General features: G+C 33.4%; 2 protein-coding genes across 6 annotated transcripts in view; both read left to right on the top strand.

Moving 5' to 3' along the window:
- RNF4 (ring finger protein 4) overlaps positions 1-19501 on the top strand; it is a 201447-nt gene extending 181946 nt beyond the window's left edge. The window contains exon 8 of the transcript XR_012483789.1: positions 19436-19501. The gene's annotated coding sequence lies outside the window, so the exon portion shown is untranslated. The remainder of the gene's footprint in view (positions 1-19435) is intronic.
- FAM193A (family with sequence similarity 193 member A) overlaps positions 1-25209 on the top strand; it is a 191937-nt gene that overhangs the window by 68656 nt on the left and 98072 nt on the right. For 3 of the 5 annotated variants that reach the window (XM_074276850.1, XM_074276849.1, XM_074276848.1), the window contains exon 2: positions 19436-19501. In XM_074276850.1, coding sequence (XP_074132951.1) covers positions 19436-19501 — 66 coding nt within the window. Of the gene's footprint in view, positions 1-19435; positions 19502-20573; positions 20629-25209 lie in introns of those variants that run through there. The other 2 variants (XM_074276852.1, XM_074276851.1) reach the window with 2 other exon arrangements.

Here is a 25209-nt window from a genome sequence, read left to right as displayed (position 1 = left end):
CTGGTGCTGTATCCAATGCGCCAACTAACTGCCCAGACCTATAATTTAAATTTTGCAAGATTACCTTGATCAATGAATCTATGGATGATGGATTGGGGTAAGGAGAGACTTGTGGCCAGCTGACCTACCAGCAGACTATTTGGATAGTCCAGGTATGAGGTGATTAGGTCCTTTGTCAGGGTTGTGGCTGTGTCAGAGAAGATAAGGGGACAAATGTGGGAGGTTTTACAAAAATAAAATGGGAAGTCATTGACAACAGATTGGATATATGGGGGTTGATAAAACCTTGGAAAACCTAATCACTTTCACTCCACGATGAGCCATCAAAGTAGGATTTGTATTATGTATATACTATAGCAAAAATTGCATTCTTCCAAAGTTTTTCAAACTTATAAATTGTGCTCCTTAGGGAAAGGAAGGAAGCAATAATCAAAATTATGGGTTACTTTTCACATAATTCCTACATAAATACTATTTTTTGTTTCAGTAACAAGTTGAGATAAAAGTTAAACCAGACTAACTTGAATCTACTTCAAGTAAAAGTAATTGCAGTTCTGATTATTTAGCACAATATGCATAAATTTATTTGGTTTTGAGTTAACAGTGGTCTAGTCTTGATAATGGGCATCATGATTTGCCACATTACTCATTAGTTGAATTGTCTTCTTGTTGCTTGTTGTTTCACTTAAGTGTGAAATGTTTAAATTTAAAACAACTTTTGTGTGTAAGTTTAAAAGGTAAAAGTTTACCATTTGTAAGGTAAAAGTTTACCATTTAGTCTGTTACTTTTGTTAAGCATAGTTAATTTTGTTAAGTAGAGTCTTGTTTCAAAAAAAAAGTATAAATTTTAAAGAAATTAAATACCTGGATAATGAAATTGTTTCAAATTATCAACAATTAATATTAAATGTGCCCTGTTTTCTCTAATTCTTGAGAAATGAAATATCATCTATCGTGATGAATGAGTACCCATTTAGTTGGAAGAAAAAATGTACTAAGTAATTCAAAGAGCTATAAGCAAAGGTACTAGGCAATTTTAAGTATTAGAAATTAGAAGCATAAAACCTCAAACTTGGAACATATGATCTACTGTGTCATTGGTGTTCATAAGTAATTTTAATGATAAAGAACAAAGAATTATTTTGCCCAGATGCTTTACACTATTGGTGGATTGGGGCAGCTGCCCATCTGAACTCTCTCAGTATTTATCCCAGACAAGCTTAAAATAATGCCTTGAATCAAATTTTGAAATAGCAGAACCAACAAAAGTTTGGAGTGAGTCATTTTTCTAACCTCAGAAAACTTAAAAGAGTTGGCAGGAGAAATCTGTGACACCGGGATGGAGGCCTGCCTAGAATCTACACACATTGGAAGCAGTAGCAGCCATAGTAGCAACAGTTTTGGGAGCTCTCAGCCCAAAGACAGTAAAAGTAGATCAAGGAGAGATAATTTAAGAATCATTGGACTAATCTAGGGGAGAGGTGGGGGAAAGGAGGGGAAAAGTTGGAACAGAAGGTTTTGCAAGGGTCAATGCTGAAAAATTGCCCATGCATATGTCTTGTAAATAAAAAGCTATATTAATTTTAAAAAGAGAGAGAGAGAGAGAATTAAATCAGCATGAACCCAGATGACATTTGGGCTGTCTTTGATGTCAGATCTTGTTTTATTTTTATCAAAATATATTTCTTAACATCTTCTCAAAAAAACCAAAAACAAAAACAAAAAAACCAAACAGCCAAAAAGAAACAGTTCAAATATAGTGCCTTAGTCAGGATCACACAAAATTTAGTAACTTCCATTGGTAAGAAACGGAGAGTCTAGAATATGATATTCTAGAAGTCAAAGGAGCTAGAGTTGCAATCTAGAGTAACCCAGCAAAACTTATGGATAATCCTTTAGGGAAAAACATGAATATTTAGTAAGATAAAGAACTTTAAAGCATTCCTGATGGAAAGACTAGTGTTGAATAGAAAAATTGCCATTCAGCCAAACACAAGACTCAGGAGAAGCACAAAAACTCCACAAGGTACTCAAGTTAAACTGTGTAAACATGATACATGTAACATCTAAGGATTTTATTAGGGCAGTTAAAAGGAGTTTACATAGATAGACAGTATGAGTATAAATCAATTATATTAGTGTGATCTCCAGAAAAAAAATTAAGAGGGGAGAAGGGAGAAAGGTAGAATGCAGAAGTTTTTCTCATATTAAAGATGAGTGCAAGGAAGAGCTTAATAATGTTCAACTCTACATTAGCAATTATAATTGTGGATGGGAATGGGAAAAACTCAATAAAACAAAAGATAGCTGAATTGATTCAGGACAAAAATACATCATTATGTTTGTGAGAGACACATACAAGCTAGAGCCAGGGATCTGTTGTTCTTTAGCTGAAGTTTAAAAAAAAAAAAAAGGCAGGTATAGCAACTATGACCTTAGTGAAACAAAAATAGACCCAATTAAAGGAGATAATCAGAAGAAATTGTTATGATGCTTTAAAAAATTCCATAGACAATAGAATAATAAAAATTTTTACAGCAAGCTTCTCTGATAGTCTTCATTTCTCAAATATGTATTAAATATAAAACAGTCATATTTATAAAAATGAGAGGCTTTCCCAATTGACAAATAGTCAAAGGATATAAACATATCATTTTCAGGGAAGGAAATTAAAATTTATTTACAGTTATATGAAAAAAGTGTTCTAATTTACGGTTGATTAAAGAAAGGCAAATTAACTGATGAACTACCTTACTCTTTTCAGAAATGGCAAATGCTGTAGGGGAGGGGAAAAAGAGGTACACTAATAAATTGCCAGTAGAATAGTGAACTGGGCCAACCATTCTGGAGAATAATTGCTACTGTGCCCAAAGGGTTATAAAACTGCATACTCTTTGACCCAGCAAAATCACTATTAAATCTATATCCCAAAGAGATAAAAAAAAAAAAAAATGGAAAGGAACCAATATGTACAAATATATTTATAAGCAACTCTTTTTGTGGTGGCAGAGAATTGGAAACTAAGGAGAATGCCTATCAAAGGGGAATGACTGAATAAATTATGGCATATGATGAGTTGTGAGAAATGGCAAGAGGTATGGTTTCAGGAAAAAATGACAAGACCTCTATGAACTGATGCAAAGTGAATTGAGAAAAAAAAATCATTGTGCACAGTGACATCAATGTTGTAATAATGATCAATTATGACTTGATTGCTCTGATTCAGTGATCTCAAAGGATTCATGATGAAAAAAAAAGCTACTCATCTTCAAAGGAAGAACTAATGAACTCGACTACAATTTGAAATATAATTTTCTCACTTTTAAAATTCCTCCCTTTTTTAATAAAAAATATATGTGAAAGTATGTTCTCATGATTTCACATGTATAGTTGATATTGTATTTCTTTTCTTCTCAGTAAGTGTGAGAGAGTCTGTTGGAAGGGAGGGAACAAACAAATTTGGAATTCAAAAATTAAAGAGAATACACTAAAAGTAATAGTAAAATTTGGGGAATAAAAACATGCTTTTTCTTGGGGTCATTTGAAAACTCCAATCACTTGATAACACCATCTTGAAAATGTATGTGTAGGACTAGTTGTCAGAAAGAGAATTTGACTGTGAAAATTATATAAAATGTAACTTATATTTTGGTTGCAAGGATTTCTTGTTTTGAATAGGTTGATGTTACGATTACAAGGTGATAACTCAGGTTGTCTAAACAATTCTCTAGCTCAGAGTTCACACGTTTAGGAATTTACACCTTTAGACTTCTGAAAAGGAGTTTACATGTTAAGAGATAAAACTAAATATTGGTGTCATTGAACTGGTACTTACAGAATCATTTGTAAAGTAGTTTTGAATGGTTCTGCTTGCAGTTAAATTCTGTGGGAGAGAATTGTCTGTTTGTTAAAATACTTTGGCGGTGAATTGATTGAAAAACTAAAATCTTCTTATTTTAAATTGTAGATAAAAAACAAGTTATATTTAAATATATCCAGTTGCTTCCAGATCTACATTATGCTGTTAAAACTTAAGGAAGATTTATTAGGGGGCAGCTAAATGGCTCAGTGGATAGAGCACCAGGAATTCAGGAGGACCCCAGTTCAAATCTGGTCTCAGACACTTAACACTTCCTAGCTGTGTGACCCTGGGCAAGTCACTTAACCCCAGCCTCAGGAAAAAATAAATAAAAATTAAAAAATAAAAAAAAAGGAAGATTTATTACTTACAAAACTATTGATAGCAGTGCCAAATCAAGGTAAAATTTCAATAAAACGAATCTAATTTTTTTTAAATGAAAACTACTGACTTTTGCTTTTATTTTGTCTCCCTAATGCTTAGCATAGTATCTCACGCATAATAGGTGTTTAATTTAACTTATTTTATTTTATTTAATAATGCTTATTGATTAACTGAAACAATTGTATTCTATTCCCATTTCATTTTTATGTGTTGTGTTGTTGGTTTTTTAATTACTTATAGAGAGAGACTGTCCTTGAAGGCAAGAAATTATCTGATACAATGGCCATGTGACCTTGAACAAATCACTGAAAACTGTCTCAGGAAATTCTCTAAAATAAAATATGTGTTATAGAGAAAGTTTCATCTGCAGAAGAGACATGGAGTAATAGAAAGTGGATTTAGATAAAGAGAGTTTTTTGAGGATGGAAGAACATAACCATAATTTTGCATAGAACGGATATACTTATGGTGAATATACAGTAATATATGTGTTAGAAGATAATAAAGTTAAGTACAGGAAGATGGGGTGTATATATAGAAACTTTTATAGAATGTCTCAGAGATTTGAGGATTTTCTAATAGTAAAGTTTGAAGGCAGACACTGCTTGTTGTGCCACATTTTACTTTAAATTGATAGTTTTTTTTGTTGACTTATTGTTAACGTTAATCCTACACTTAGCTATGAATAAATTATCTTTTATAAGTTAATTGCAAAAGTATTGTCTGACAGAAAGAAAAGGGTCAAGGAAGATAAAATGGGAGAGATCATATTTTATGGGATTAATTTAGTTTTAAGTAGTAACAAAGGAAAAATATATTAACACATTTCGTAGGCTGGAAGTAAGGTAATTGGGGAAAAAAGTTAGAATGCTCAGTCAGAAGGACTTGTGCTAAACAACAGGTGGTACTAGCTGCCCAATATATCTTGGCTTCTGTTTTCAACAAGTGGCAGAGAAGTATTGACTGACAGTTTTGTCAACAAGATATTTATGAGATGGATATTTACAATTCAAAGTATCTATATATCTATTATGTTGAAATGGTATTTATTTTTGCTAGGTCAAGTGTCAAGAAGATAAAAGTTTTTAGCTAGATATTGAATACTGTTCAAAATAAATGTACAATTAGATTAGGTTAAAAATTTATATTATCTTAATATAAAATATTTAGGCACCTTATTTGAAGCTATTTCTATTTTCACTCAGGCATATGGAAACAGTTTAAAGGTTCTTATTCATTAGAGGTCGCAATGAATCATTTATAGAACAGAAATTAGACATTGCTGCCATCAGTTTTCATTTATTTTAGCCTAAAAGACCACTTACTTCTTTATTCTCCTGGCCTTCAAGAAAAAGTCTATTGTTTTTCTTTTAAAGAGAAGTAATCTACTTTTTAGTATCTTTTTGGATCTTTTAGGTATAGAAATAGAACAATAGCCATCCTTGTTTTATTGTATTTCATTAATAATTTCATTGAAATTTATAAAGTTGCCTATATTGAAATACTTGGAAAACTCAGAAGATTTTCCCACTTTGGTTCCAGGCATAATTTAGTTCAGATGCTTGTGTATATAAAAACAAGATAGTGAAGTGAATTTTGTTTGGGGAGGGACATATGGCTTTGGAATAATATTTTATTAGTTTCCATTTTAATTGTGTTTTTGTGATAGGAAAATTCATATGGCTTTTTAAAAATATCTACTCTAACATTGATATTCACAGAGAAGACATATGTATCAGCGTTCCAAAATGCTGAATTTGTTTTAGTTTAGAAATATAATTTTCCAAGTGTATTGTTAGAATGAGCTGTTCACCCACTTGCCAGCCGGCCTTGCCTTCTTCTGGGTCTGCCCCTTTATTTTCTCAGCCCTATTGATTTTATCATACTCCTTCCACATTCCACATGGCAGTAGCAGGAAGTGATGTGTGTGTGTGTGTGTGTGTGTGTGTGTGTGTGTGTGTGTGTGTGTGTGTGTGTTAGAACTGGAAATTCGATACTCTTTTCCCCACTCCCTGTCTTCTTACATCTCTTCTCTTCTCTCATCCCACCCCCCAAAATTTAGTCTGGTTATTTCTTGGACTTGCCTGGTGAAGACTTCATGGGTATGTATGCTTTACTCCATATTGGCTCCCTAAACATGAAGATAACCTGACCAAACTCATTTCTCAATGATACCATATTTCTATCAGAGCCCCCCCCCCCACCATGCCAGTGATTATAAACCTCTGTCATTGTACTAATCCCATTCCTCCTCTCCTCCTTAATCCCATCCTTATCAATCAAAACATTTCATAACACTCAACATGCAATATTTATGTGTCCTTTTAACTGCTTTCTGGGAGTCCTATTCCATATATGAGTTATTTTCATCTTTACTCCTATCAGTTTCTTGCATTGCCTGATTCTTGGTTTTCCCCAATGTCAAAGCATCCCTGACTGCTATTTCCAAAAATCTGTTTGCACTTTCATTTTCCCTGATTCATTAGCCACATTAGTTAGAAAAATCCTTGCTTTCCCTTTGTCACTTGAAGACTCTTCCTTTCCCTCCATCACAAAATACTGTCTCCTCTTTTGATGCTTATGAAATTAAATGGGTTATATTTATCACCCAGTCAAGATTTTTTGGCCATATTCAATGATGACCAGGACACTCTTTCTCAGTGAGTTCAATGCCTCGCTTACTAGAAGCCAATTAGGGGACTTCAGCATATGGTTATTTTTTCAAATACTCTTTTAAGTTCTTATTGACATACTCATTTCCCACAATCAGTTCCATTCTACCTTCCCAGTTACAAGCAGAGAAATGATATACTTGATCTTGCCATAACCCATTAATGTTCTATTTCCATATTGAGGAGCTATGAAATTCCTTTATCTGATCATATTCTCTTATATTCTTTTTTCCCTCTGCTGTTTTGTACAAAACCTTTTAATTTAATATAATCAAAATTGTCCACTTTGCATTCCATAACGTTCTGTAGTTGTTCTTTGGCCAGACATTCTTTCCTTTCCTTCTCCACAGATCTTAGAGGTAAACTATCTCTGCCATACTATTTTCCAAGTTTCCTAGCAATTTTTGTCAAATAATCAGTTTTTATCCCAAAAGCTGGAGTCTTTGAGTTTATCAAATACTGGATTACTTTAATCATTGACTATTGTATCTTATGAACTTAATCTATTCCACTGATCTACTACTCTACTTCTTAGCCAATACCAAATGGTTTTGATGACTGCTGATGATAATTTTAGTCTGGCACAGCTAGGCCACTTGAGTCCAAATCTTTATTTTTACAATTCTGATTTTTTTTTTTTTTTTTTAGCACATTAAGCTGCACCCATGAAAAAAAGTTTGCATTTTCTACTTGAGAGATATTTATGCATTTGTAATTTAATTAAAATTTTAATTTTTCTTTAAATACATTGCAGATCCCCACAGTATACTGCAAATCTCCAAAAAGTCCCATTTAATTATCAAATAATCAAAACCGCAAATATCTAACCCAGGAATGTTAAGGAATGAATGTAAAGTGGCCACTTAGGAAGCCCAGTCCTACTCCTAATTTGCATAGAACCTTTCAGCATTTTTGACCTGTTCTTATTCAGTGCTGGTGATTCCCTGTCCGTGGTGGTGCTCCCTATGTTGGTGCCAGGCTTAATTGGCATTAGGTATACTGCATCTCAGAATTCCCAAGCTCAAATGATCCACAGTCTTCAGCCTAATAGTCACATTCAGCAGTCTCTCAGTTCTTTACCTCTTCACTGGCTACTATCTTTATCCATTTTATATTTCCTGTAAACTCATCATTGGGATTTGTTATCATATTGAAAGATCCACCCATGCTAATTGCATCTCATAAGTAATGTCTGCACTTCAGATTGTAGGGTAAAACCCTGAAATACATTTAAGAAGGGGAACAGAGCTGATATTTTTTCAGATATCTCATTTCCTATCTGGCTGTATTCATTTTGGATTTACAGAATGAGGTAGAGCTGTGTATGGTCATTTCAGGACATAGTGGTTGAACCTGAACCCAGAAAAAAGGTTCTTTAGGCACTCAGAGCTACTCACACTAAGCAATTGCTTTTGGAAAAAAAGAAGACAAATAAAGGGAGTCCGCTTAAATTCAAGTGGTTAGAATCATTTGTCCATATATTCATTAGATCATCTATATTTTAGCACATCTCACATGTCTAAATTAGAAACCTAGGTGCCGTATACTAAGGGGATAGATTCTCTCTGGTCTTTGAAGTCCATATATAGAGGAATAATGAAATTATTCAGGTGACAAAGACAATAAAGCAACTGGAGAAAATTTAGTGGCATCTTTCTTAAGGACTCTGAATTTTAGAGTCATGTGTGGCTATCCTAACCTGAAGGGTTTATCCTAACTTGAAATCTGTTCATGAGCTCATTCTGAAATGATGACAAGCTAGGTTAAATAATAAGTCTCCTTAACAGATAATACTCTGATTATGAAGCACCAAGGGAAACTGTGTCTTTTGCATGGAATATTGGAATATGTCATCCATAAAATCTCTGTTGGAAAATATTTCTCTCAGATATAAAAGTTCCTAAGTCTTTCCCTCTGTCAAAGGTCCGTCATGCTGCTGAGAAGTTGACTTTTTCAAGGAAATGGGCAAATCTAGGTACTTGAGACAAGTGTCAATCAGCTCATCTGATAGCTGAATTATTACTAGGATCAAAGAAGATAGCTTTTCTGAGTTTATATTCAATATCTTCAAGGATTGTTTATTTGTTGGAGCTTTCTTCAGGAACTAATGAGAAGGGAAAAAAATTATCACCTGTGTAAAAGGAGCATCTCTACTTTCTGTGCTCTACTCAAAGAAAAAACTTTAATTGGTTTTTCCAGTCAGTTTCATCTTGAATTAGTCATGTGACCAGTGGGACTAGGGTGAAAAAAAGAAAGCATTTTCTTTGGTTGTCATCATGCTGGGAATGTTTTTTCAATCTCAACTACACTTTTACTGGCTTCCTTTAAGTCCCAATTACAGTAAATTTTTCCTAATTCTTAGTTGTGGTGACACATAAATAATACTTTTACTTATATAACTATTTATCCTGCTTATAGGTTGTTTGTATGTCATTTATTTCCCCCACTAAATTGTGAGTATCTTAAGGACAGAGACTTATCTTTTGTCTCTTTGTACCTCTAGTACTTGGCACAGTGCCCAGCACATAATAGGAGTTTAATAAATTATTGCTGATTGATTGATTGTTCAATAGCACTTTTTAGTTTTCCTGGGTTTCTCTACTATGCCTCACCCTTGTTGGGTATCTACTTTCCATTTTAACACAAGAGTGTGTGTGTGTGTGTATGTGTGTGTGTGTGTGTGTGTGTGTGTGTGCGTGTGTTTTGTCCTCTATATTGTAAGCTTCTTGAGGTAAGGTACTATCTTTTTCCCAATGTTTAGAACAGTGTCTGGTACATATTAGACCCTAAATAAATGTGTATTGACTATTGATTCTCCTTTGGTGAACTTGTTCAGCTCTATATTAAACTTTTATCTCAAGTCTTGCTCCTTATTTAACTGCTAGTTATGCATTGTCAAACATCAGACTTTTATGTTCTTAATATTTATTTTAAAATTAAATATATGTTTTTCAATAAGCAGTTTTCTTCTTTCTATTCCCTTCCCTTTGAGAATAAAAGAAAAACAAAGCCTTTGTTTCAGACATGAAAAACAAATTTATGAATCACCATTTTCCAAAAGGAAAATACACAATTTCATTCTTCACTGAGTTTTCTATCTCTCTAATCCCTGTCATTTTAGCCAATCTTTTTATCTCACAGTTTTATTAATTTGCATTTTTCTAATAGTGATTTAGAACATTTTTTTCATGTGACTAGAAATGGCTTTAATTTATTTATCTGAAAATTGTTCATATCCTTTGGCTATCAATTGGGGAATAGCTTTTTTTTAAAATAAGTTTAAGTCATTTCTCTTCATATTTTAGTAATGAGACTGTCAGAAATACTAGCTAAAAAAAAAAATTTTTCCCCCTGCTTTCTGATTCCCTTTTAATCTTAGATCCATTAGTTTTGTTAGTGCAAATTGTCCATTTTGCATTTCATCATGATCTTTTCTTTGACCACAAATTCCTTTCTTCTCCACAAGTTTTGAGAAATAGACTATCCTTTGTTCTCCTAAATTTCTGATAGTATCACTCTTTTATTCTAAATTATGGATCCATTTTGACCTTACCTTGGTATTGTTGTTGAAGTGTATAATGATCTCCTGGTTCTGCTCATTTCACTGAGCATCAGTTCATGTAAGTCTCTCCAAAACTCTCTGTATTCCTCTGCTGGTCTTTTCTTACAGAGCAGTAATATTCCATAACATTCATATACCACATTCATTTACCCAACCATTCTCCAATTGATGGGCATCCATTCATTTTCCAGTTTCTAGCCACTACAAAAACAGCTGCCACAAATATTTTGGCATATACAGGTCCCTTTCCGTTCTTTAGTATTTCTTTGGGATATAAGCCAATAGTAACACTGCTGGATCAAGGGGTATGCACAGTCTGATAATTTTTTGGGCATAGTTCCAAATTGTTCTCCAGAATGGTTGGATTCTTTCACAACTTCACCAACATGCATCAGTGTCTGGGATGCTATTTTTAAGATCTGTATACTCTCTTGCTTTCTTTGCTCTTCATCAGTTCATGTGATTCTTTCCATGTTGAAGTCCTAGCTTCTGGTTTTAAATCCCAATACCTATTATTATTTGGTCCAGTCACTTAGCCTTTGGGGCCTAATTTCCTTCCTAGTGGAATAAGGGGTGGGACTATATGACTCCTAGGGCTCCTTCTAGTACTAAATCACAGATTTTTTTTTTTTTTTGATAGAAGCTTCTTTCGATTTTTCATGCTGACATTAAAGAGCAATAATATTCTATTAAACTTCAAATACAATAATTTGTTAACCTGTTGGTTTGCTGGGCACCATCCCTCAGTTTCCTGTTTTTTTTTATTACCAGAAAAAATGTTGCTATAAATAAATATTTTGACACATATAGATTTTATTTTCTTTGTCTTTGGTTTTCTTGATAAATGTGTAGTGATAGTAATGCTTGGTCAAAAGATATGTCATGAATCACTTTTCCTAATAGTTGCAAATAGTTTTTTCTAAATAGTTGGATTAGTTCACAACTTTATCATGAATGAGTGAATATTTCCAAGCATCTCTCCAAAATTGATTATTTCTGCATTTTAGCAACTTTGCCAAATTTCTGAGATGAGGCAAAATCTTAGAATTACTGTAATCTTCATTTCTCTTATTTGTAATTTGGAGGATTTTTCCATTAGTGGTAATTTGTGATGGTCTTGTTTTTTTTTGTTGTTGTTGTTTTTTTTCCATTGTATCACTTTTATCTTTTCTTTTTGCTTAATAATTAAGCTTAAATATCAACCAAGACATTTTGTGATTAGTAATTTGAAAATGAATAGTGTATTATAAAGACCTTCAGATGCCGTAAGATCTATGATAGTTTTGAAAAATATGACCATAATTATTCATCATCATGTTGTCATATAAAATAGAACTGAGCAGAATAGACCGTGTTGATTATTTTCCATTACAATCAGCCTTGTTGGTCATCTGTTCATTCTTCTTCCTTAGTGGCTTGCTTTTTTCAGTTGTTCATTTGGTATGTCATAAGAACCATTAGCATCAAAATCTTGATCAGTGCTCCCTTGTGATATATGGAATTGACATGAGATTAAAGGATATGCCAATGTTGTACAAACTATGCAATAGTCTTTGAAGCTAGAAATTCCTTAGATATAGCCCATGTTATACTGTATGCCTGTCATTTGGGTGCTAATCCTGCCAAGTTGAGAAAATTTATTTAGGAAACATTCAAGATTTCTAAGAAAATAAAACAAGTTTTTCTCTCAAAGAATTTTAGAGAACATAACATGTACTGTGATATATATAGATGGTAAATAACAAAAATTTTTTTCCAGAATGGGAAGAAGTGGGGTTGCAACCATAGGTTTATCAATACTTTGGCCATAGAAACCATTGAAGGCTAGATATTATGTCATAAAAGGTTATTATACGTAAGTTCTTAAGCTATTAATTGGAAGTTATTTCAAAGTTTTAATTGCATTTTATTTCTGAACTTTATTTGAGTAGATATTAGTCAAATTACAAAGGAATATCCTGATAACATACTTTGCATCCTAAAAGGGAACATCCCTCCCTAAAACACAGAACTGCAAACATTGCAATTCATACTTGTTATACTACTGTCCATTTCACTACACTACTGAGAATGTCCCTTTTAGCATTTGAAAGATATTATTAGGTGTTTATGAAATAATAATAGCCACAATTATGTAGAACATTTATGTTTTGCAAAGCATTTGACAATACATTATCTAAGTTGAATCTCACAACCACCTTATGAAATAGATGCTGTTTTTATCCTCATATTATCAGTGAGGAAAATGGAGGCTAAGGGAAGATTAAGTGACTTGCCCAGAATTCCAAAGCAGTTAGTGTCTGAGGCAGTATTTGAACTCTGGTCTTTTTGACTCTTGAGTTTAATACTGTGAACTAGCAGCCCTGAAATAAAAAACAACTTTAGTTCTAAAGGTCACATTTTCAGGAGAGTTATTAATAAACTTAGAAAAGCTTGACTAGAACTCTAAATTATGCCTTGGAAGGATAGGCTGAAAGACTTTGGATATTGTTTAATCTCAAGAAGATATGTGGGGAAAGGGAATGCACACTAATACATAGTCTAAATTCATATATTAATAATGGGATCTCAAAAGTAAAAGGAACTTCAGAGGTTATAGGTGTCTATATTGAACAAAAATTCTCTCCACAACATACCCATTATCAATCAGCCTTTGTTGGTAGACTTCCAGAGAAGGAAAACTCTATATCAAGGTGTAAGTCATTTTACTTTTGGATGGTTATAGTTGTTAGGAAGTTTTTCCTTATGTCAACCTAACTCTTCCTCTTTGCAACTTTCACTGATTGCTTATAATTCTGGCCTTGGCAGTTAAACACAACATATAAAATTCCCTTTTCTTATAGTCCCTTTAAATACTTAATGTCAACTTATAGTCCATCTTCTCTTACTCATCCCTATCCTGAATGATGTCCATACTATTAATTTTAAAATATGTTGCTCAGAGATGAGCATAGTATTCTATATGTACTTTGACTATGTCAGAGTGAGTCTTAAACCTTAATTCTTGATTAATGCAACATAGGATGGCATTAGCTTTGTTAAATAAAGGCCCTACTAAAACTTGAAGTTATTATTTTTTAGATTAGCCTGTACCTAGCCAAGTCTTTTTCATTTATATATTTTTGAAATTGATTTAAAAAATAAAATAAATTTATGAAACTTTGCTTATGTCTATTAAGTTTTCTCTTACTTCATTTGATCCAGTAGTCTAACCTTTCATTATGTGTTTAATCCTGACCCTTACATCCAGTATGTTAGGCAACATGACACAGTGATGAGGGCACTAGATTTGGAGTCAGAAGTGTCTTTAAAATTTTTCCCATTTTTCCTTGGGTCCTCATTATTTGTATGACTTAGTGCTTCAGTTTCTTCATCTGCAAAAATGAGGTGAAGATTGCCTTCTAAGGTCACTTCTATCTCTAAATTTGTTTCTCCGATCCTTCTTGTCTGTGTTAGCTGAAAATTTAATTTGTAGTGGCTTCTAGGTCTTTTATCCAAAGCATTGACAAAAATATTAAACAGCACAGGACTAAAGCACCAAATTGAGGTTTAACTGTGACTAGTTTTTTAGCCCAGACATGAATCTGGTTGAAACTAACCTGATTGTATTATTACGTAGCCCACATTGCTCCATCTTGTCTGCACGGACTACGTGCCAAACATTGTTCTAAGCACTGAGATTACAAAAATGCTAAAGATAGTCTCTGTCCTCAAGAAGCTCACAATCTAATGAGGGAAAACAATATACACACATGGTCTAGATATAAAGTAAACTATATATAGAATAAATAGAAAATAGTTTAATAGAGGGAAAGAGCATTGTAATTAAGAGGGGTTGGGGAAAGCTTTCTTTAAGTGGGATTTAAAAGAAATCAAGATCATTTGTCAGCACAGAAAAGAAGGAGAACTTACTTCCATGCAGCAAGAGACCAAGACAGCATCTGGGGTCTTTTGTTTGTGGAACAGCCAGGAGATCAGTGCCACTGGATCGAACAGCACATGTTCATGTGGAAGAGTAAGGTGTAAGACTGTAAGTTGAAGGAATCTGAATGCTTAACAGAATTTTGTTTTTGCTTGTGGAGGCAGTAGAAAGTCTCTGGAGTTTATTAAGGAGGGGAGTGATGTGGTAAGACCTGTGTTGTAGGAAAATTACTTTAGTGATTAAATGGAAGATGGATTGGAGTGGGGAAGAGACTTGACAGAGGCAGACCTACCCATAGGCTGTTGTAATTATTCAAATGAATTGATGAGGGCTTGTACTAGAGGGGTGGTAATGGTAGAGGAAAGGACCCATGTCCGAGAGATGTTATGGAGAGGCCTCGATGGACATGGTGAAATGGACAGGCTTTGGCAATATCTTGCTTATAGAAAGTGACAGGAGTTCAGAATGATTTATAGGGTGCTAGCTTCTGGAAATAAGAAGATGATGGTGCCCTCCACATAAAGGAACATAAGTGTGGAAAAGAGGTTTTAGAGTAGTGGTCCTCAAACTTTTTAAATAGGGGGCCAGTTCACTGTCCCTCAGACTGTGGGAGGGCCGGATTATAGTAAAAACAAAAACTCACACTTTGTCTTCGCCCCTCAGCCATTTGCCATAACCAGGCAGCAGCATAAACATCATAAGTGAGCCACATCTGGCCTGTGGGCCGTAGTTTGAGAACCCCTGGTTTAGAGGGAAAGAATAAATTGTGTTTTAGACATATTGAGCTCAATATATTTGCTTGACATTCAGTTCAAGATGTCTGAAAGATGTTTGGAAGTATGAGATTGGAGGTCAGCATAGAGGTGGTTATTAAATGAAAAATTGTTTCCCATATGTCTGTTTTCCTTCTACTCTTGGTTGCATTGGTTTTGTTTGTGTAAAAATTTTTAGTTTAATAACTTACTGTCTTAAAGGAGGTGCCTAGAGCACTTAGAAACTGAGTGATTTGCCAGTGTTCACATTGTTATAACAGAAATTGGAATTCCTCACTCATCATCCTTAAGTGATAGAACTTTGAATTCTAGCTATTATTTTTTTCTAGTTTCATGTGCTCTGATTTATATCAATTGAAATAAAAGTAAATCATTATTATATGCCTAAGGGCAAGAAGTTATATATTATAATATTCATAATAGATTCTTCTTCTTGGTTGATCTGAGAAATGTGGCATCATTTTTTTCCAAGAATTTTTCATACTAGTAGTAGCTATGACTACCTCCAGTTACTTATTCTCCCCAAAGCACATATTTCCTCATCTTAACCCAGTGCTCCTTAAGATTCAATTCTCAGGGAGAAGGGATCCTGTAAGTATTTATGCATTTCTTCTATAATGTGTAAAATGCCTAGATAGTAAAGAGCAGTTCTGTGTAAGTGATTAGTGAGTATTATGGATTTTATTCCTCCTCATTTTCTCCCCATCATTTTTTTAAGGAAGAAACAGCACAAATACTGTTTCCCAGTATGTAGTATGATAATAGACATTATTACTTTCCTCCTAAATATTTAGGCACTGTTTTAGTAAAAAGAGTATGATAAGGGGAAATTACTAGGAAGGGACTAGTAGAGAGTATATATATATAATATAATATAATTATGCTCTACTAGTCCCTTCAATAGTAATTAAACATATACAAATCTTCTAAATATATTTCCACCTTTATCATACTGCACCAAAAATAAATAAATCAAAAGAGAAAAAAATGAGAAAGAAAAAAAGCAAACAACAAAAAAGATGAAAATGCTATGTTGTGATCCACATTCAGTTCCCATAGTCCTCCCTCTAGGTGCAGATGGCTCTCTCCATCACAAGTCTATTGGAATTGGTCTGAATCACCTCATTGTTGAAAAGAGCCAAGTCCATCATAGTTGATCATCACATAATCTTCTTGTTGCTGTGTACAATGTTCTCCTGGTTCTCATTTCACTCAGCATCAGTTCATGTAAATATCTCCAGGCCTCACAGAAATCAGCCTGCTGATCATTTCTTAAAAAACAATAATATTCCATAACATCCATAACTTATCCAGTAACTTATTTAGTCACTCTCCAGCTTATGGTCATCCACTTAGTTTCCACTTCCTTGCCACTATAAAAAGGGCTGCTCTAAACATTTTTTCACATTTGGGTTCTTTTCTCTTTTTTATGATCTCTTTGGGATAAAGACCCAGTGTGTCTACTGGATACTGCTGGATCACAGTTTGCACAGTATACACAGCTTGAAAGCCCTTTGGGCCTAGTTCCAAATTGCTCTCCAGAATGATTGGATCAATTCACTATTCCAACAATGTATTAGTGTCCCAGTTTAACCACATTTACAACATTTTGTCATTATCTTTTACTGTCATCTTAGTCAATCTGAGAGGTGTGTAGTAGTACCTCTGAGTCATCTTAATTTGCATTTCTCTAATAATTTAGAGCATTTTTTCATATGTAGGAAATTTTCTATTTTACCTTTTATCAGTTGGAGAATGGCTTGTATTCTTATAAATCTGAGTCAATTCTCTACATAATTAGAATACTTGAATTTAAAAAAAATTTCCCCCAGTTTTCTGTTTCTCTTATAATCTTGGCTGCATTGGTTTTGTTTATACAAAAACAAAAACAATTAAAATTATCTATTTTGCATTTCATAAGGTTTCTTCTTTGGTTATAAATTCCTTCCTTCTCCACAGATCTGAGAGGTAAACTATACCATTTCAATCTTATCTTGGTATGGGGGTTAGGATGTTGAGCAATGCCACATTTCTGCCATACTATTTTCCAGTTAGCAGATAACATAGTTGTAAAAAATGTATTTGTTCTTAATATATTTCAACATGTATACAACTAGATTTGAGAATATCACAAATATAAGTAGTATGCACAGCATATACTTTACATACTGAAAAATCTGACTTTTTCTATATTGAATTAGGATTTTTCTGCTTACACTGTATCTTTGCATAATTTCCTTAGCAACATTATTGATTTCATTTCTAAATAACTATATAGGGGATGACCATCCTCTGGGAATTTTGTTACTAAAGATGAACCTAGGCTCCCTCCTCTGGTTATTAAGGAGTATACACTCATAACATTTCAAGTTGTAATGATTGCTTTTTTATATTAGTCATTTGCACATGTATAAAGTTGATTGTTTTTTAAAAATTAAAAAAACAAAGAAAAACATCTAGAATAGATTACTTTTTTTGCAAATTTTGATATGGAGAATATTAGGTTTGGTGCATAGTGTATATAAATAGTAGAAATTAATGTATTACTTATTAGACATTTAACCAGGAAGCTATACTGGTAGAAAATTTTTCTGTATAATTATTTTGGATGGGTTATATATAGTTTTGAAAAAATAAATAATTTTATATTCTCTAATTTACACCATTCTGTTTTATTTGATGATTTCTCATTTTCTGGAGCAACTATGGTTCTAGAATAGTTTTAATACCATTAAAAGACTAGTAAAGGGGCAACGAAGTAGTATACTGGATAAAGCACCAGCCCTGAAGTCAAGAGGACCTGAGTTCAAATTTGGCCTCAGACACTTAACACTTCCTAGCTGTGTGATCCTGGGCAAGCCATTTAACTCCAATTGCCTCAGCAAAGAAACAAAAACAAAAAAACCCAAACAAGACTAGTAAAAAGAAAAGAGAATATATTAAAAGAACTGAATTCAATCATGGGTGTGATTAATAACATTACTGTCTGATCCTGGGCAAGACAACTTCATTTTCTGCAAATGTAAAATGAAAACATTTGACTGGTTGGTCTTTAAGCTCTTTAGATCTTTCAGCACAAAATCTATGATCCTTTGAAATAGCTTCTGAATTATTATTAGTTGGTCCTATTGAAAATTTGAATCAATCCTTCTTTGTGTAAATCAGTTTTAATCACTTTTGGCTTATAAGCTATAATAACAACTGAAGTTAGTTGATTCCCAGTAGTTTTAGATATGAATGTCCTTTTGAAGTTTTTCTTTTAAAGACTTGCCCAGTATTCAGAAAACATATGTGAAAATAAAAACTTATATATATAAATAATACTCACGTACAAGTTTTTCCTGTTTCCAAATAATTATGTTGTTGATTCTTGTAATAAATATCCAAACAAGGTGTTATGCAAGATTTAAATGGGTTTTGAGAGTGGCAATTTTACTTCTTTTCATTTCTTGTTTTACCTTTAAAAAAAAAAAGAAAGAAAGAAAGAAAAAAATATATACTTCATTGCAGTGTTTTCCCTCCAAGGTTTTGTCTCTTGGGGGAAAAAATCCTTTAATAAAAAAGGTGTTGTTTGCATAAGGGAATCTCCACTGATCTTACTTCAAGTGTGTAAGGAAAGGAAAAGGACCATATTTCCAGGGGGGAAAAATGGCTCAGCAAGATATCCTAATTTTGAACAACCACTAATACATAGCAGCCAACCAGAGGCAGAATTTAAGCTCCTTAAAAGAAGAGGAGTGTGCGTTTATTCCTGGCATCTACCTCTTGGGACTTGTTAGAAGTAATAGTTCCTTGAGATCTTTAGGAGCCACACCTAAATGTTATAAATTAGAACCTCTAGGAAGAAAGTTTCTGAGACATGGAGGCAGTGCAGAAATGGAGGAAATGAAAGAAAGACATATATGCAATCAAAAAAGGAGGGTAATAATATAAGAAAAAAATATTTTTACCATTTTTCTTTCTATTACTGGAAAACATATTATATAAATATATTATAAATTATATAAAATAGTTTAGGGGCAGCTAGGTGGTACAGTGGATAGAGCACCAGCCCTGAAGTCAGGAGGACCTGAATTCAAATGTGGTTCTCAGACACTTAATGCTTCCTAGCTGTGACCCTGGGGACACTTAACCCCAATTGTCTCAGCCAAAAGGGGGAAAAAAAAAGTTTAAACCTGATATCTCTTAGCAAATGAAACATGGAAGAAATAGACAACTTTATTTCATGATATATTCTTAATCATATATTTTAATTTTTCCTAGGTTTCATTAAATGGTACCCAATTTGCTGACGGCCCTGTTGGTTCAGATTTCCCAAGTGTTTCTCAGGTATGAACAGTATGATAAGGAATTTGAGATTTATTCCAAAATTTCAATGTGGGTGGGAAAAAAGTTGATCTTGGAAATACATAGCTATTCCTTCTCACACACACACACACAATGAAAATAATTTTCTCATGTTTATAGCCTGTTATTTAAAAAGAGAGATTGATCTCTGGGATAAAAGGAAAAAAAAAAAAAAGCAGAAGGTTCATCAAGGGAACACAAGTAACCAAAGGGCTAAAGATTAAAGGGGATTCTTCTAATCAGGAGAGAGAAAGGAAAAAGAGTTGAGTTAATATTCTGTATACTAACTCCCTGATCCATTCAGTTATCAAAAAAAAAAAATCCTTTTTTTTTTTTTTCTGTTAACAAGCATTTATTTTCTCTCCCTACTATTGCTTTCTCCTCCCCCTTCCCAAGAAAAGAAAATCCAAATCTTTGAAAAAATATATACATAACATAAAGCAAAACAAACTCCCACATTGTCCATGTCCTTATAAAATGTAAGTTTCATTCTGCACCCTAAGACTATATCAAGAAGGTGAGTAGCATGCTTTATTTTCTCACCTTCAGAATTGTGGATTCCAAATGAATTGTGAATGATCATAGTTAAGTATTTCAAAGTTGTTTATTTTTATGTCATTGTTGTTACTATATAAATTTTTTTTCCTGGTTCTGTTCACTCTGCATCAGTTCATAACAGTTCCCTCAGATTTCTCTGCAACTGTCTCTTTCATCATTTCTTATGCTACAGTAGTATTACATTATATCCATATGGTATAGTTTACTCAGCTTTTATTCAATATGTCCCTCTTCTCTTTAGTTCCCACTTCTTTGCATCTCATAGAGAATTGAGATATATATATATATATATATATATATATATATATATATATATATTTTTTTTTTGGGGGGGTGCATATGGGTCTTTTTCATCTTTCTTCATATCCCTGGGGTAGAGGACTAGAAGTTGCATCATTGAGTCAAAGGATATACACAACTCATTAACTTTTTAGTCATTTTGCTTTCTTAAAATTGTTGGATTCATTTAAATCAATATCTTTCTTACAGGAATGGCAGTTCCTCCAAGTGGGAAGTTGCATGAATGGGGAATGGGAAAGCAAATGAGGGGAGTGAGTAATATATTCCTACATTGTCTCTAGGTGAATAATGAAAGAATGGTGATTTTTGTAGTTAGCGATATGAAACATTGGGAAACAGGACTATATAGAGAGAGGAAGAAAAGAGCTATAAATAAAAGACAAAAATTTCTTGGGAGTGCATGGAAAGAAAATATAAATAAGAGTTTAGGGGGGGAGGCAGAAGAGAAAGATTTAACTGTGAGCGAATACACACACATATACCTACATACTAAATATTAGCATGGCATTTAAATTCATAAAGTGAAAGTTACCTGAATTAGAAAGACAGGTAGGGGGCAGCTAGGTGGTGCAGTGGATAGAGCATCAGCCCTGACTTCAGGAGGACCTGAGTTCAAATCTGGTCTCAGACACTTAAGATTTCCTAGCTGTGTGACCCTGGGCAAGTCACTTAACCCCAGCCTCAGGGAAAAAAAAAAAAGAAAGAAAGACAGGTAGATGGCAATACAGAAATTAAAACAACTTTTCATGTTACTCTATACATTGGACAAATTTTTAGAAAATAAAATAAAAAGAATGATACTGAACTGAAAACAAAGAACAAAAGACTTAAGGTATCTTCTTAATAGAAACATTCAAGAATACCATTTTCTCAGCACCAGATGTTACCTTTATCAAAAAAAAAAAATTTTAGTACAGAATAATTATAAACAGATGAAGGAAAAAAACCAGAATTTACTGACCTTCTCTTACGAAATTATTTAGTAATTTTTATTAGAAATAGAAGCTAAAGATGGTGATCTAAACTTACACTTACCAATAGTATTGTAAATAAATAATAGTTTAAAGAACACATTATAGAAATAAAAACTATGTGAAACAATGAGACAATATAACCACTATACAGGTAAAACAATCTTTTGGGGAAAAATCATATCTTTCTAATTGTACATTGTTAGGTTCTTACTAAGTGCTAATGAGATAATGAGATATTAGGTTCTTACTAAGTGCTAAGTCGGTACTTGACAATTCTCTAGATCCGGCCTTTCCTGGGAAAGAGCTTGGGGGAGAGGGATTGTCTTTAGCTAACATCTGCCCCATTTCAGCTATAAGAGATGCTGGTCTAACCCTTAACAAGTTAAGTTCCTTATTTATCTATTAGAATGTTCACTTAATCTTTAACAAAGTTTCCTTGTTACTCAGGATTCTGGGTCAGAGAGACTGAGATCTGGATCGGAGGCTTTTCCACTGGAATCAGGATTGTGTCTGTCCCTGTTCGGGCGCCAATTTGCTATGGTCCAGTTTAGCTCCTCTGAAGGGCTCAGAATAAGTCCTCAAATGCGAAGCTCTGGGCTAGCTCCTCTGAAGGGCTCAGAATAAGTCCTTGTCAGGATAAGCAAAAGTCCTTGCCCCATGTTGTGGACGCCAATATGTAACGTGCTGTTGTCTCCAGAAGCTGCCGATTGCTCTCTGGGAGGAAATCTGCTGTGTCAACTCAAATCTCTCAGACAGATTCTTTTTCCTGTAGAGAGCAGACTCAACTCTGGCCTAGAGCAGAGACTGACTTTTTCCTCCAGCGCTGCCCTCTTTATCCTCCCAGAGAATGGGCGTGGGATAATGCAAGGGCTTCTGGGAAGAATTATTTCAACCAATGAACTTGTTCCTCCTAAGCATGCAAGCTCTTCCCCAGGAAAGGCCGGAACTAGAGAATTGTCAAGTACGGACTTAGCACTTAGTAAGAACCTAATATCTCATTATCTCATTAGCACTTAGTAAGAACCTAACAGTACATCAACACAGTGGAAAAAAGAAAGGCTCAATGAAGAGATTATATAATTTTTAAAATTGATAAACTCTTACTAATTTGATCAAAAAGAAGGAAAAACTGAAATTATTAAAATGAACAAGGTAAAATCACTAAAAATAGAACTAAAATAATTATTAGAACCTATAATACATAGTTCTTTGCCAGTAGAATTGATGATTAAAAAAGAAATGGAGGATTATCTACAAGAATATGTTTAAACACCAAAACTAACAGAACATAAAATAGATTTTAAACAATGCCTTGTTTTAAATTAAGATGAAGGAAATAGGTTGTTTTCCAGGGTCATCTCATAAGTGTTTTGAGAGAAGTTTTGAAATTAGATTTTTCTGACTTTGACTCCAATATTTCTACAAATACATACAGATGGCCTTCTTTTGAATTGTTTTTAATTAGAACGTAATAAGATTTTGTGGTGTTAGTGCTATACATCCTTAACAGAATTCAGAAGAGTTTGAAATAAGTTTCCTAGACTTGTAGGCATAAATAGAAGAAGTAAAATTTAAGTCTTCTTGCCATAAATTTAATATTTTCAACAATGCCTTACTACCTGTTAATTAAATTAATGGTAAAATGCTGAGAAAGATAGGAAAATTCAATGAATGGTACCTCTGAATGAACACAATATCTAGTGAGGAATAGTTAGCTTATTATGCATTATTGACAGATTAAGCAGAAAGAGGCCTAAAGAAAGGCTATTGGTAACTTTTGACCTAGAATAATGGTTAGAAAAAAGCCAGACCTCAAGGGGAATCCAAATGTTCAATGAATTTCAATAAATGAAGAACAGTTAAAATGGAATGATTCTTGGATTAGAAAGTACAAAAGGAAAAAGCTTTTTGTTACCTTTTATTCTAATCAAGGAGGAGATATTGTTATGTGGGGAAAGACTTAGAAAATGAGATTGAAGATAAACATTATCAGAGAGTAGGGGGTGATTGCTATAGCAGGATCTTAGAGCAGGCCAGAGGAAATAGAATCAAGAGCATATTTATTGGGATTATCTGGAGTAAGATATTAGTCAACCATTTCTTCTGCAGTCTAAAGGAGAGAAGAATAAATGATCATGCTGAGATGTTTAGAGGAATGGAAGAAGGGTAATTAAGGGAGTTCCATTTGGAGAGTATGAATCTTCTCAATCAAGTAGGATGCTCTGTAGATAAGAATTAGGAGAATAAAATAAAAAATGGAAAATCTCACTAAGGTAGTGGACTCTCTGAAAGTTCTATTGGACCACGGAGAAGGGGACGCTGATGAATTATTAGAATAGAATTTAAAGATCAGAAAAACATATTAGAAAAAGCTATAAGCTAGCCAATTATCAAAACAACTGATCTGGAAAATAGATTAAGGAGAAATAACTTAATAGTCAACCTTCTAGAAAACCATAACCAAGTTTCCTATCACCATATGCCATATTTCAAAAAACTGTATTCAAAAGATACCCAGACAAAGAACCAGAGGGCCGAGTGAATAGAAGCAATTCACCAATCACTTACTGAAAGAAATCCCCAGTGATGTCATACCCAAAATTCAGACGTTGCAAGTCAGTGGAGAAAAGTACTACAAGTATCCAGAAAGAGTTTAAGTATAAGAATCAGTCAGGACACATAATTCTTGGCATTTCTTGCTGTAAAGGTGCAAAAACCTTTGAATGTACCATTTCAAAAGATAAAGGATTGTGACTAAAAGTAACTTGGCTTCCATAAGCAAATATAATCATGGTAGAGGAAAGGGTGAAGAACAGATCTTTCATGGAATAATAGGTTGTTAAGGATTCCATATTAAAATACCAAAACTGGTAGATATCTAGAAATGATAACACAGGAATCAAGAAATCTAAAAAAGCAAATACATTTTGAGTAGTAGGAAGGGGATAAGTAATGTTAAGTGTTCACATTCTAATAGGAAAAGAACAGACAAGGATCCCTTCAGAATCCTAATGATTTTTTTTAAAGTTTATTTCCATATTAGCTGTATTACCCCCATTTCAACCCTTCCTTGCCCCCAAAAACCCACAAACAAAAACAATCAAGAAACATGAAGTGAAAAAAGTTGCTTTAATCTGACTCAGAATCCATGAGTTCTCTCTTTGGAGGTGAAAGACTTTCTTTCTTTTTTTTTTTTTTTTTTTTTTTTTTTAAATCACAGATCTTCTGGAATTGTCTTTAATCATTATTTGGATCAGAATAGCAAAATCTTTCATAATTGGTCATCCTTAAAATATTGTTACTGTATATACAATGTTCTTGTTCTTTTTACTTCACAGTATCAGTTCACATAAGTCTTCCCAGGTTTTCTTGAAAATCATCCTGCTAATCATTTTTTATAGCACAATAATAGAATAGAATCCTGATAATTTTCCAGAGTCACTGAAGGAATTAAATAAGACAAACAGATGGACTGGGTGGTGGTATTTTTATAGTATTTGGATGGTCTTAAGAGAGGGCAAATGTGGGCAAAGGATTATTAGGGGGGAAAAAAGAGCAAAGGGAATTTTTTCTTATATTTGAGTTATATTACAAGTGTATACAAAAATAGAAAGAATATAGAGAATAGGCATATTATGAACCTCATTTCATTTTAATGAGAAAAGAGAATTTTACAAAACATCAGAATTTGATGTGGTTCACACACAATAAGAAGAGAATAGAGTCAATACATAGGAAATAGTCCCATGGGGGAAAAATTAGCTTTGTAATGTGAATTATGAAGGGAGAATTAGAAATAAAGAAAACTAATAATTGGTGAAAGTAGAAGAGAGAAGAGAAAGTGAAGAAGCAGATCTC

This window comes from Sminthopsis crassicaudata, chromosome 6 (assembly GCF_048593235.1).
Source record: "Sminthopsis crassicaudata isolate SCR6 chromosome 6, ASM4859323v1, whole genome shotgun sequence".
Classification (NCBI taxonomy): domain Eukaryota; kingdom Metazoa; phylum Chordata; class Mammalia; order Dasyuromorphia; family Dasyuridae; genus Sminthopsis; species Sminthopsis crassicaudata.
The sequence above is the reverse complement of the archived record's forward strand: the minus strand, read 5'-3'. Positions and strand labels throughout refer to the sequence as shown.